General features: G+C 38.0%; 2 protein-coding genes across 2 annotated transcripts; both read right to left on the bottom strand.

The window, feature by feature from the left end:
• Positions 1 to 3935: 3935 nt before the first annotated feature.
• On the bottom strand, positions 3936 to 5496 carry LOC108721681 (uncharacterized). Its single transcript, XM_018446357.1, has 2 exons — positions 5472 to 5496; positions 3936 to 5236 (listed from the first exon to the last, which is right to left on the bottom strand). The coding sequence occupies exons 1-2, from the start codon at positions 5494 to 5496 to the stop codon at positions 3936 to 3938; spliced, it is 1326 nt and encodes a 441-aa protein (XP_018301859.1).
• A 128-nt stretch (positions 5497 to 5624) lies between these two features.
• Positions 5625 to 8063, bottom strand: LOC108721680 (uncharacterized). The gene has a single exon (XM_018446356.1). The coding sequence runs from the start codon at positions 8061 to 8063 to the stop codon at positions 5625 to 5627; it is 2439 nt and encodes an 812-aa protein (XP_018301858.1).
• Positions 8064 to 15026: the final 6963 nt, after the last annotated feature.

The following is a 15026-nucleotide window of genomic DNA, read 5'->3' as shown; positions in this document are numbered from 1 at the left end:
TGACAAAGTCCGTCAGAACATCTGGCACGTTACTGAATTCGTCGATACAGAGGCACCGTCATTATCTACGCTGCACCGTCATTACCTACCGAACCACGCCTGCCCGGTCTGCCCCTGCAAAGTTTGCCCACGCAACCCTTCGTACTGCCTAGTATGTATCTGCAACACCATGTACATTACGCGGTTCACTCGAAACGCGCTTCGTCGTGCGTAACTCGAAACGTACCTGAAATGGCTAAAACTGCAGAAAAGGAGAGCAATCGTCGATGACACCGACCTTGACATATGTCAAGGTCATGATCCTGAGTATCCCCAACAGATTATAGGCGTCGTTCGTTATTCGTTAAAAAGTTATTAATAAAAAAAGTTTAAAAAATAATGTATTATTTCTTCTTTAAACAATATTAAGAACTATTCTGCAGTCAACGTGGTTAGGAGCATCAGATTTTCCATGCGAAACGAGGTCCACTCCACCTCTACCCTGTCAAGGGTTATACGACTTGGCAGAGGGAGTCGTGGGGTGATACTCGCTTCGCGTGGAAAGTCGTAAGATATATTTTAAAGCAAAAAATTTCTATTTTATATAGTCGAAAAGAGACATCATTTTTCGAACTTTTCTGTTAATATTTTTTAACGAATAACAACCGACACCTAAAACCTGTTGGAGATCAGTCAGGGTCATGTGTCAAGGTTTGCTCCCCTTTTCTGCAGTTACCCTGAAATGATATATGTCGAGACAACATCTTCTTTTCTGATCCGTCAATGTAATTTAGAGTAGCGTATAGAATTTTTGAAAGTTATTAATTCAAATTTCTCTATGTTAAGGCGCGTTCACACGTTGACGGAGAAGCAGAAAGCAGAATGCAGTCGCCAGTCAGAATTGGTGCTGGTAGTAAGTAGTACAAAAAGTCGAAATTATAGATTTCCAGCACGAGTTCTGATTGGCTGTTGCTTTTTCGCTTTCTGTCTTTCCATAAAGGTGTGAACGCGCCCTTGTATATCTTATATTGATTTATAAGTACCTGATAACACATAGATGATGAGTGCATTCTATTTTACGCATGATGGGCATGATGTTTTATTTATACATGTTTACATACAGTGTACAGCAATGATAATTAATGCATTATGCATGAAACGGAATGCAACCATAGTTAATATGAAAGTATTATTTGATCAATACGAAATTCTGCAGATATACTTAGGCCCAATTTCAACAATTCATGGTTAACTCTTAACCGAGATTTAACTTATTCCTCATCTCTTTCTAATGCCAGAATTGGAAAGAGATAAGAAATAAGTTGAACCTTGGTTAAGAGTTAACCGTGAGTTGTGAAACTCAACGCATTGGAAATGTTAATTTTTAAATAAAATTGTATATTTGACTTTCATATTTACCCTAATCTTGTAGTATCCAATTAATATCTTAACAGTTTGTCGCGTCGCACAAGATACATTTTTGTCACCTTGTATATTTCGATTCTATTACGATTCTAATACGATTTTGACAGCTGTTATAACCGATCGTTACACGTATCAATAGATGATAGATCGCGCTCTGAAAATTGTTGCGTGTTCTGCAAACCATCGAAAAAAAAATCGCAACCTCAGTGTCCGCGACTGTACTTAAAAGAGAAATTAGAATATTTAGCGTATGTCTTATAATTATACATTATATATACGTTTCTGTGTAATTCTTTGTTTGTTGTTTAAACGCCATAAGACTAATTAATAAATATAAAAATAAAGGTAATACAAATATTATTAAAATTTATTACATGTTGCGATTTTAAGTAATTTTTAATTCTAATATTTACAAAGGTTATATATGTAAGGCAATTTTTCAGAGTACATTTTATTTTTCTAGACATCTTTTAATTATACAGGTCATATTTTTCGCTGCTCTAGTTGTATGTACATAGTTGCATAATTTGGCACTTAGACGGTTCCAAATAATATATCAATATCTATATATAATCAACGACCATAATTATGTACGACCTTTTCTAAGTAGTTTTCGTAATCGTTTCTTCACATCGTTTCTTTATCTTCCGTGAATATTGTCTGATATCCGTAATACAAGTAATATAATATCAGATAAAGTAACAGGCGATGACAAATGGATTCCAGTTCGATGATGGATAAGTAGACATTACACAAAATTAACAACAATTCAAGCAAAATGCAATCGTTGTGAGCAAGTAATTAGTTACAACTATATACGTAATTTACAACAGCACTCGAGAGAATACCATTGGGACAAATTAACACAGAAAGAAATGCAAGATCCTAAATGATGTTATGCGTGGAATTATTTCACAAGGGAAGACATGGGTAAAATGCAATATATGTAATAACATATACATTTATACTTATGCATGTTTATATTAACACTTACGAATAAGCCATATGAAGTAAGTACACTTACAAAGTTTGCTTAGAAATGGTTTAAAATATTGTAGAATGGCAAATTTATAGCAATAAAATTATATTTAAATAAAATGTACATGTGTTTATCAAATCATTTATCGAAATATGTGTAGAATCATACCATATATATTATAAATATATAGAGAAATCTTTGCAAGTCATACGGATGAACACAATACGAGCAGGGCCACGACAACATAAGAGTCTCAAGAAGATTTAACAGCCTTGTCTAATAATTTATACGAAAAGAAGCAAATTTTTAACGAGTAATTACTTAAATTATTTCATTTATTCACAATACATAATCATATAAAGTACACAAATTAAATCACCTTTTTCAATACATACAATATTATTATAATAATACTTAATAAGTATTAATAACTTAATAGGTCTTAATAACTCTGTTACTTCTCCATTTTTAAAAATCACATTATTTATGAATACAAATCCGAATGGAACACTTCAAGATCATTGGAACATATTTTGAATAGCTCTACCAATTGAAATGTAACAGAAAGGATTTAAAATTTTTTCTTTTCTGAACATTGCGAAATTGTCTTTGACCTCCTTACATAATCATAATTTAAATAATTTTTCTTCTGTTATATTTCGTGTATTAATCATTTATTATTACGTTTTGACAATTCATAAATTAGCTGAGTATACATATGCTATGTATGCTCAGGTAAACTTTTGTATTTAATTCTACAGATGTTGTGAGTATTGCGAAAGGAAAGTGGTACCGGAAACCAGGTCCGTTGGTAATGTCGGAATTATACGCGAACAATCACGAGGAGTCAGAAGGTGTAGAAAAGAATAGAGAATTAGAGCGATGTACAATGAGATGTGCTGCTGAGCTTTATTCGAAGTCAACTGAACTTGATCGTTAAGCGATAGGTACACACACGTATCGAGAGATATCCTTCGCTTCGCGAGAACAAAGGAAAGGCTGCGAATGTATACATCGTGTGACACGAAGTAAACAGCTGATCGGTAGAACACTATCATGAATTCTGACAGTGTCGGTACTGGTAAAAAGCGCGGTTTGCACAGAATAATTGTCGACGGAAATAATCGTTGAAAGTAAATCGATAACAAGCACACATGTTTAATAATATGAGTTATATGAGTCTGAATATAATATGCCGATGTATAATAATTCGCGTAATGAACATTTACTGAGTTTAGTCTAAACATTCCGCCCGCCTTGGCAACTATATTAGTTGTCAAAAGAACCGAAATAAATTCAAATTAGGCGGGATTTTACATTATGAATATAGTCACTGTTCGTTTGAATCGGTCGTTACTCTCGGTAGCAAACACAACTTCACAATCGGTCTCTTGAGAGTTGAGGTAGCCGTCTTCACCGTAGCAACGCGGATGAGTCCGTCCGAGCCAGGGTGTACGTCAATGACGCGTGCGAGAGGCCACTTGATGGGAGGTCGTTGTTCGTCCTTGACGAGAACTAGAGCTCCGATTTGGTAAAGATTGTGAGCCCGATGTCACTTTGAGGGGACCTGAAACTGTGATAAATATTCGGTAACCCAGCGTTGCCAAAATGACTCTGTCATCTGACGTAAAAGCTGCCATCGAGTTAGTCTATTTTCTGGTAGATCTTGCAGAGACGGTTCAGGCACGGCAATGAGAGCTGAGCCTACGAGGAAATGTCCTGGCGTAAGTGCGGAGATGTCCGATGGGTCATCCGAGAGAGCCGTTAGGGGGCGAGAGTTGAGGATCGCTTCAATTTGAGCCAAGAGCGTTGTCATCTCTTCGTAGGTGAGCAAGGTCTCACCGATGACTCGACGAAGGTGAAACTTAACTGATTTCACTCCTGCTTCCCACTTGCCGCCGAAATGCGGGGCGGAAGGTGGATTGAATTTCCACGTGACACCGTCGGTAGCGAGATGAGCGGCGATACGAGACCACTCTCGAGACGAGGCCTGAAAGAGTCGTTGTAATTCGGCATCTGCTCCAACGAGATTGGTGCCACAATCGCTCGTGATAGTGGAACAGAGGCCTCTGCGACTCGTGAAGCGTTTGTATGCGGCAATAAAGCCCTCGGTAGAGTAGTCGGTCGCTACTTCGAGGTGTATTGTTGAAGTGCTGAAACATGTGAAGATAATGAAGTATCCTTTGTATGTCTTGGCTCCGCGTCCACGGAAAGTCTTGAGCGTTAACGGGCCGGCATAATCGACTTCCGTATGATAGAACGGTCGACATGGAGTTACACGCGATGCCGGTAACTGTCCCATGAATTGTTGACCGGTCGCTGCTCGTTGACGTGTACAGACTAGACATCGGCGGATGAATGAGCGTATCGGAAGGCGACCGCCGAGAATCCAGAATTGGCGTCGTATCGATGCGAGCGTGAGTTGCAAACCGCCATGAAACGTCTTTCGATGATAATGATCGATGATGAGTTCCGTCAATCGAGAGCTTCGGGGTAGGATTAGCGGATATTTCTCTGTTCGATCCAATTGAGAATGTTGTAGGCGACCTCGGAGATGAAGCAATTCATCGGTATCGATAAACGGAATGAGGAGTAATGGACTTGATTTCGGTAGTGGTTTGTTTGCTTTGATGAGTTGAATTTCCGGAGAAAAGCACGCGTGTTGCGTCAATTTGATCCAGAAGGCGAGCACAGAGTCCAATTCGAGCGGAATGAGAGGGTCTTGAGCAGCGTGTGCATCGGTAGCTTTGCGAAAACGTTCGATGGCGCGTCGAATCCATACGGTGATGTGGAGTAGCTTGGTGAGAGAAGAGTATCTTTTTATGAGATCCCATGCCTCCGGTTCGGGGCTGACTATGGTGACGGCATAGCTTCATGCACGTTCCTCTCCTTGTGCGGCCGGACTTAGAGTGCAGGTGGAGGCAGGCCACTCAGTGGAAGTTCGTTGAAGCCATTGAGGTCCCGACCACCAGAGCCGTTCCTGCTGTAGTCGTTGCGGAGAGATTCCTCGCGATGCCAAGTCGGCGGGATTTTCTTTCCCAGCGATGTGATGCCAACGAGAGTTTGACAGTTCTTGTATGAACGATACCCGATGTTGCACGAATTTCTTCCATCTTGATGGATGGCTCTTGATCTAGGCCAGCGCGACAGTAGAATCGGTCCAGAGATGAGAGGTTGAGCGAGTCAGGTCGAGCACGTCGCGAACCTTGCGAATCAATTTCACGAGAAGCACGGCAGCGGATTACTCGAGTCGAGGTATTGTTACACGTCTGAGAGGAGTCACTTTTGTCTTTGCACTGACGAGAGTCACGCGAATGTCACTAGGCGAAACAACACGAATATAAACAACCGCCGCGAGGGCGTGTTGAGAGGCGTCCGAAAATCCGTGAAGTTGCACTTCGAGGGTATCTGAACTCGTACCGAACCAGCGCGGAATGGAGATCACCGACAAGTTTTTAAATTGCGCGAGAAAGTCGATCCAGTGAGATTTGAGGTCGTCCGGAAGTTCGCAATCCCAATCAAGACGAATAGCCCACAGTTCTTGCATAAAGATTTTTGCACTGATAATGATCGGCGCGAGCCATCCGAGCGGATCAAAGATGCGCGCGATAAACGAGAGTACTGAGCGTTTCGTGATTGCGAATGTCCGCGGAGGCGACGGCGCGGAGAACATGAAACTGTCACTCAGTCGATTCCACTGAACGCCGAGCGCGTAATGCGTAGCTGGATCACCGACCGATAGGATCGCGGACACTTCTTGATCGTGAACTGAGATGTTTGCGAGCAGATCCGGAGAATTTGCAACCCACTTTTTTAAATTAAAGCCGCCCGCCGTGAGCGTGTCTTGAAGTTGCTGAATTTTTTCTTTTGCGGTAGCTACTGTATCTGCCCCTGACAGAATATCGTCAACATATGTGTCGCAACGAATGATTTCTGCAGCAAAGGCGCGCGTGGTTTCGAATTCGAGAGCGAGTTGCTGTAAGCAACGAAGAGCGAGATATGGCGCGCACGCGAGACCGTATGTCACTGTACACAACAAATATTCGCGCGGATTCTCGCTGGGCGAGTCTCGCCAGAGAATTTTTTGCACCGGCCAATCGTCTTGATGAACGCGGATTTGGCGATACATTTTTTCGATATCGGCTGCGAACACGAAACGATGTCGACGCCAACGAATAATGATATCCGTAAGTTCCGTTTGAAGTTTCGGTCCGATATGAAGACAATCATTTAACGAGATTCCGAGATTGGTTTTTTGTGATCCGTTGAACACGACGCGGAGTTTCGTCGTTGAGCTAGAGTCTTTAATGACACCGTAATGCGGCAGAAAGAATTCGCGTCGCGAAGAGTCTAGAGAGCCTGAAAGGCGCATATGATCCAGCTCAAAATACTCACGCAAGAATTCCACATATGCAGTTTTGAGGGATGCGTGTGTTTCGAAGCGTGTTTCCATGCGACGCAGCATCCTGAACGCTGGAGCACGAGAGTCACCGAAATCACTCACACTTTGTCGGAACGGCAACCGAACTACGAACCACCCATGAGCGTCACGAGAGTGAGTCGTTTTGAAGTGAAGTTCACACTGAGCTTCTTCCGGTGTGCATGTAGCATTAGGCGACGGCATTTCTTCTTGTTGCCAAAACCGTTGGAGTAGATCGAGAAGTTCACAATCGAGAGAACACTGAAATCCGTTGATTGCGTCTTGCGAGAGATGATCGTTATCGTTGGAGAGTTGTCCGGATAATATCCATCCGAGAGCGGTCTTTTGCGCGATCGGCGATTCGCCGTTTCCGCGGCGAATGCCACTTTCGAGAATTTGCGCGTAGACACTTGCACCGAGAACTAAATCAATTTTTCCTGGCATTGAGATATTCGGGTCCGCAAGGCGGAGTCCGTCGATGTGTGGCCAGTGGGTGATCGCAATTTTCGTGGGTGGCAAGTAGGCGGTGAGCTTCGTCAGTACGAGAGCTTCCAGTTTGATAGAGAATGCCGAATTGATCCGCGAGATAATTTCGAGAGAGACCCGTCCGTTTGAGACACCGGAGCGTTGTGCGCCGATTCCGAGAATCGGGACGGACGCGGGTTTACGTGACAATTTTAGAAGCTGCTGCGCAGCGGACTCGGAAATAAACGAAGCTTCCGATCCTTGATCGAGCAATGCCCTTTGCTGGAATCGTTTTCCAGCTCGAGAGATAGCCATAACTAAAGCGGTAGCAAGGAGCACTGGAGTGCATTTAATTATGCGTGATTGTGCAATATGACTGCACGTGTTAGAAGCGCCGAATTGTTGGTTGGTTTGAGATGCTCCAGAGTTGTCCGTGGTAGGGCCGCTAGCCGACGGGACGGGGACTGCCGTCGTAGTGGACGACGTCGAGACGTCGGATTCGACCGTAGCTACATGCAACGTTGAGTGATGTTGCTTGCGACAGAACCGACAGCGTTTCGAAGTGCGACATGCCTTGAGGTGATGAGGTCCAAGACAATTAAAACACAGATTTTTTGCGATGACCACCTCGCATCGTTGATTCACAGTCTTCTCGAGGTATTTCGGGCACGACGCGATATAATATCCCGAGCTACACACTGCACACTGTTGTACGGCAGCGGTAGCGGCGTATGCTCGTGCATTTGACTGCGAACTTAGCGACATAGAATTCGAAGCTGGTTGCTTAAATGGCATCGTGACTCATTCGATTAATTCCAGGGTTTGCACGCGTCCAACCAGGAACTGTTCTAGATCACTGAAGGACGGAGATGTAGATTTTGCACCGAGAGTTGCCTCCCATTCCTTCAATGATTCGATGTTGAGTTTACGTACGATCATGAAGACGATAATGTGGTCCCAGGATTTCACTGGACATTCGAGAGTTTCGAGAGCGTCGAGCGCCTCTTTAACATCGCCGAGAAGTTTCTTTATTTCTGTTCCCCTGCCGTTTTCAATTTGCGAATCGCGAATAAGGCGGATAATTGCGCGTCGATCTGAACTCGTTTATTATCGTAGCGAGTCACGAGAACTTCCCACGAGCGTTTAAGATTTTCACTAGTGATGGGAAGGTTCTTCAATTGTTGAGCTGGCTCACCGGTTAGACTCATTTTTAAGTAATGGAGCTTTTCGAGCCGAGAGTTCGCTGTTTTCCATAACGATGGACTTGAAGAGATCTCCACTGAGCGTAGTCGCCGGAAAACCTCGGTAAGTCGATGCGCGGTAATCGTTGAGAGTGAGATTCTGTAAGCGAATTAGTTGCGCTGGTAAGTAGCCTCATGCTGCGCTTTGCGATCGAACTGGTCCAGCACATTGAGCATAAATCCGTGCGCTTCATGGAATTTCTTTTCACAGAGAGAGTACACGTTTTCGGTAACGTATGGAAGCTGCTCTATCTCGGCATGCTTGGCTTTAACCAAGTTGTCATGATACACGGTGAATTTCTCCCAATTGGCCTTGAGAGCGCCTAAGCGACTTTGGACCGCGCCGCGAGTGATCCGTGCAGCTCCGAGTTTATTGAGATTGTCGATAGAATGAGAGATGAGCCTGAAGAGATCGTTCTGTCGAGCAATGACGTCGGTCACAGTGGCCATTTTCGCGAATGTCGAGAGGAACTTGAGATATACACAATTCACAAAAGTTCATTGCCACACTGCCAAAAGCTCACTTGCACACGCGAACGTTGAGAGTGCGCGAACACCGCGAATAGAGTTTGTCTTATGCGACTGAGCGCGAGCGAATCGTATTAGAGCGAGAGAATCGCGTTAGAGCGAGAGCGGCTCAGCAGGCATCGATATACTAACACCTGTGATAACGAAATTCGCGAATTCCGATTATTCGGCTCGAAGGACCAGCAATGTTGTGAGTATTGCGAAAGGAAACTGGTACCGGAAACCAGGTCCGCTGGTGATGTCGGAATTATACGCGAACAATCACGAGGAGTCAGAAGGTGTAGAAAAGAATAGAGAATTAGAGCGATGTACAATGAGATGTGCTGCTGAGCTTTATTCGAAGTCAACTGAACTTGATCGTTAAGCGATAGGTACACACACGTATCGAGAGATATCCTTCGCTTCGCGAGAACAAAGGAAAGGTTGCGAATGTACACATCGTGTGACACGAAGTAAACAGCTGATCGGTAGAACACTATCATGAATTCTGACAGTGTCGGTACCGGTAACAAGCGCGGTTTGCACAGAATAATTGTCGAGGGAAATAATCGTTGAAAGTAAATCGGTAACAAGCATGTTTAATAATATGATTTATATGAGTCTGAATATAATATGCCGATGTAAAATAATTCGCGTAATGAACATTTACTGAGTTTAGTCTAAACAACAGAAAACATTTTTTTTAGTTTTATCCTAGATTTGCAACAAATGATGGATTGTTATTCGGTGTTTTTCTTTATCGGTATCATTTTTACTATTCAACCAAACAGCTTTAATCATGAAAATATTAAAAATGAAAAAAAATTAAAGTAAAGGATCAAATTAAGTATAAAACGTAGACGATACTTTTCACTTGTCGAAACCGTAGATGTATGCCGCGGCCTCTAAACACTTATGAAAGTAATAACTTTGTTAAAAACGAATACTTATCATGTCGTGCGATCTAAGCTATTCAGGATACCATAACTGTAAACGTGTGAAATGACAGGGTTGGTAAAATCATGGTTTAAATCGTTTGAAGCACACTGGATCGATGCTTTAACCAGTTTTAAACATGTTTAACTAGTAGGAAACATGATTTTTGTTTGGAAATTTCTCCTCTTTAGTTATAAGAATGAGGTTTGAAAATGAGTTGAAAAAACGGGATTTTTGGGCGTTAAGATACATAAATGTGAGTTCATGATATAAAGGATATGCAGGACAATACATTGAATTAAAAAAAGTACATAATGTAATTACTATTTCATATATTAAACAATTAGATACGTTGATGTAAAGGAATTGCCAAATGTGAGCCGATACCAGTTTTGAATAATTTATTTTAGTGGAATTTTTTGAACATGGACTTAATTTATTTGGAGAGCCTTTTGTATTTTATAATAAATTTATTGTTATTTCATATATTTTTCGAAATAATTGACAAATTCAATTAAATTAAGAATCTTTATGGTTATGTTAATATCAATATGCTAATAAACAGCCATGTTAGAAGAAGAATCTGTATTTTTCTCCATGTGCCATTAACTTAACCAAAACAATAGAATTAAATAATTTAGCTCAAGAAGATATATTAATTTCAATTCAAATTTAGTTTTCATAATTTACTGTTCAGTTTATTATTTACTAAGTGCATACAATAATAAATGTTTATTTTGAAACTAAAAGAAAGAGTTGATTTTGACACACATTGAAGTTAAAATAACAAAATGTTAATAATTCAAGGAATTGGTAATTGTTTCTTTGATATCTGAAAATGTAACTCAATTAATGTTTTATAATAAGGTGTTAATTTTTTACGTTTACCCATTTTTGATAGAAATTATGCGAGCGTCCAAGCAGTCATAAATGATAGTTTAAAATTATAGTTTGTTAAATTATCTATTTCGATTAAATTTTATATTGTATATTGCATAATAGAGCAAAGAGAGGTAAAATTTGGAATGGGACTTTTCCACAGGATATAATTCCGTTTACCTGATATGTCCTATATATATTGAATATAATAAAAGTATAAGATTGTAATAGAACGTATACAACAATTAATAATAGAACAATCACGTATTCAATCTTTCGCAAATTACACAAATGTCTAAATAACGCCATATAATGTCTAAATCATTTCTCATTTAACTACGTTTATATATTTTTCATTGTTATTTTATATTTCCTTTTACATTAATTGTTTCCAATCTAACACAATCATTTTCATTTAGTATAATAAAAGCATTATACTATTTTCGGTTGAACAACACAATTTTGACTTTTATGGTGATTTTAACACAGGTATATAATGCATAACATACCTTCTATTCTCTCTAATGCGTGAAAAAAATGGTTCGATGTAACCCTATATAATACAGTTAAATGCATTACCAGAATTTTATTAATGTTAACCTCAGCACACTCTAGCAGTGCAATAATTGTTCCAATCAATGTAGGTCGAGCAAATATGCTATATTCTTTTATGTCGTGCTTATCCTAATAGTAAAGTAGAACTCAATAATGTTTGTCATAACATGAAAACGTCTTCTCTTGTCTGTAAATGTAGTTTTGAGTAGCGTAAAAAGTTATTGCAATGGGTTAATTCGAATTTTTGTATATTATATTGCTTTGTAATAAGTACCGGATAACACATAGATGATGACACATTCTGTTTCACGCATGATGCACACGACGTTTCATTTATCCTTGTACACATTTGATGAACAACAAAGATAACAAATGCATTATTCATGACATGGACAGCACCTATAATTAACAGGAAAACATTTGATCAATAATTCTGCAGATATATATGGTGACCGGGAATGAGTTGAAATTAAATAATTATTACTTCGCAACAAGTAGGCTGAACAAAATGAATCGAACGCGACTTTGTGCACTCTAAAAAATGTCAGTGTCGATTTAACATTCATGGTGTGGATTTAACACATCTGGTATTTATGTGTGCCTTCTAACCAAAAAGATTGTACCATCTCTTTGCTTCCAACAAGCGACACAGATGACACGGTGTGACACAATGGATCATTACATCCTTAAATTATTGATTCTCAATGTTAAACAAAGATGAGATGATCACTGTGTCGCTTGTTGGAAGGCACACTATGTCAACACCATCATGATTTAATACCATGGCTGTGTTGATATAAAATCCATGGTGTTAAATCTACACTATGTTGGTGTTAAATAGTGAGAATTATATAGACACCGCATGGTGTTAAGTTCGCACTGCTATTTTTTACAGTGTGGAGAAAATTTATCAATTTTATTATTATCACATATATAGACAAGATGAGTAACTACTTAACCATTGAAACATTATAAAAAAGAGATAAAAATATTCTCGCGGGTATATGAGTCAATGATGTCACGTCCGGGCACGTCTCGTGTTCAAACGGCGTCCGATATGGATCGCACTCGTCACTCGCGTAAACAGAAATAACTCTCTCTCTTATAAATAATAGAAGTCTTAATAATGAAACGTCAGTATAAGTATAATGCCGGGTTGCCACAAGGCGTGAATCACAAATGTGAACATGGACGTCAATAGAATTTTTTCTAATTGGGGGTTAGGAGGAAGTATGAATCACACTGTACGCAGTAGCATATATTTTGTCATTTTTTTTCAATTGTTAAATAATTAAATATCTTTTATATATATATATACACGCACACATATGTTAATAAATTGATAAGTTTTCTTTACAGAATGGCGTCTGATACATTTAATTCGGCCCACTTGTTGCAAAGTTTATCGCTTAGTTTCAACTTTATCCTATTGGTCACTCTGTACTTATACGATCAATATGAAATTTTGTTAGATTTAACGGAATGATGACATATACATACTAAATTTAATAATATATTACCATGAAAACTCGTATGTCATTCAAGGTGCAAATTCAAAACAAACATACATATAAGTAAAACAGATTACAATTTTATTGTAGAAAATAAGTCGATATGTATGTTATTATTCTTAGTGCACAAAATATAAAAGTCGTTTATTGAGATTTGATTTGAAATTTATACTAGCTCGTACGATGAAAAATAATTAATTATAATTCCAGAGTACCAATTTGTTAATAACTCAGAAAAAGAACATGGCGGCCTGCTCTCAAAAAACTTTCGAGGGATGGAAATAAATAATTGAAATAAAAGAGTTATGAAAATTGTTTAGATTAAAAGCCTCTCATCTTTCTTTAGTAAAACTTCGAATTTTTGTATCAACTTTTTTTGAGTTTGTTATGCCGTATTTTCAGCGAGAAATTTATTGATAAAAAAACGTTGCTTTATTACCTGAAACGAGTAAATACTAATTAAACACAAAATTCATAAATAAGAAGTTCTCAGGTCAAGAACAAAGAAGCTGTACAGTTAAAGAGTTTATTGATTATATGACGTAATATATATTTACTTCGTTATAGAATTTTTGAAAATACTAATGTAATACTTTTCAAATGTAATACTTTTTGTATTTCACGTTGTAACAATTACTCTGTAAAAACTTCGACATTATTTCTAAATGGACACCGAAAAACTCATCAAAGTTTTTTGAGAGCAGGCCGCCATGTTCTCTTTCCGAGTCATTAACAAATTGGTACTCTGGAATTACAAGCAATTATTTTTCATCGTACGGGCTAGTATAAATTTCAAATAAATCTCAACAAACGAATTTTATATTTTGTGCACTAAGAATAACATATAGCACTTATTTTCTAGAATCAAATTGTAATCTGTTTTACTTATATGTATGTATTTTCATTTTGAACTTGAACCTTGATTAACATATCAGTTATTCTTCATGGTAATATGTTACTTTATTTAGATAATATACACGTTATATATATTTATTTTGGACTGGCATCTTTATTAATAATATATCAGTTACTTTTCGTGGTAATATATAATATTATTTTAGATAATCATTTAAATTTATAAAAGTTTAAATTTTTTTGAGGATCTTTTTTTTGAACATGACTTGACCTTTTCATTTTTATGATTTTTTAGGGATATCACTTTTCAGAGTACAGATATACAGAGCAACTTTCTAGTAATGCAAGTATCACAAATGTATATATTTTCGATTCTTATCACGTAACCTTCTATAAGCTACAATTTATGCAATACAGTTAGAAAAAATTGAAATATATGGTATACACATATATAAATATACAATAAATATATGTATATAAATATATATTCTGTACATATACATTTTATTTAATAGTATATATGTAACTGTTTATATAATTATAATAAATATTTATACCATACGTTACATATTTATTTCAATTGCAACAGAATGAATTTATAATATTCTATGAATATATACATATATATATACTGAAAATAAAGAATGGGCCCCTACATCGCCCATTCTCGTGAGAACATAATCATATTTTCTTCCTCTCCGATTTTAACACGATCTTTGACATAGAGATTTTTTTCTTGATGATACTCTTTGAAATATCATAAAGTTCTTCGATGATAAATTTTTATTATTCATAGTAATATATCGATATAATGAATAGATTTTTTTGACAAATTACATTTCACTTTAGAAAAAAATCATGTTTCGACAACATACATATATACCATATTTTCAGTAAACTAAAGCGTACTACATCTGGTGCAAACTACATCTGGTGTAAAAAATCTTTTGACATATAATTAATAACAGGGGGAAGCTGCAACAAGTCTCCAAATAGAAGAATGTGTTTTCTGCCAAAGAAACCATCATCTATATCTGTCGTATCAAAGATTTCACATAATCGTAGATTGATAAACATAAGTGTTACATTCGAAATCATGGATACTTCATCGATTATAAATAATTCGACATTCTTTAATTTCTCTCTCAAAGTTTTCAAGACCATATCTGACAAGTGCGTATACTTTGCCATAGATTCATGGCTGACGGCTAACTGAAACATTCTATGGACCGTCAAGCCATTGATATTGCATGCTGCGATACCCGTGGCAGCAG

Source organism: Mycetomoellerius zeteki, unplaced genomic scaffold (genome assembly GCF_001594055.1).
Source record: "Mycetomoellerius zeteki isolate Tzet28-1 unplaced genomic scaffold, Tzet1.0 scaffold18, whole genome shotgun sequence".
Lineage (NCBI taxonomy): Eukaryota > Metazoa > Arthropoda > Insecta > Hymenoptera > Formicidae > Mycetomoellerius > Mycetomoellerius zeteki.
This window is presented reverse-complemented; position numbering and strand designations above follow the sequence as displayed.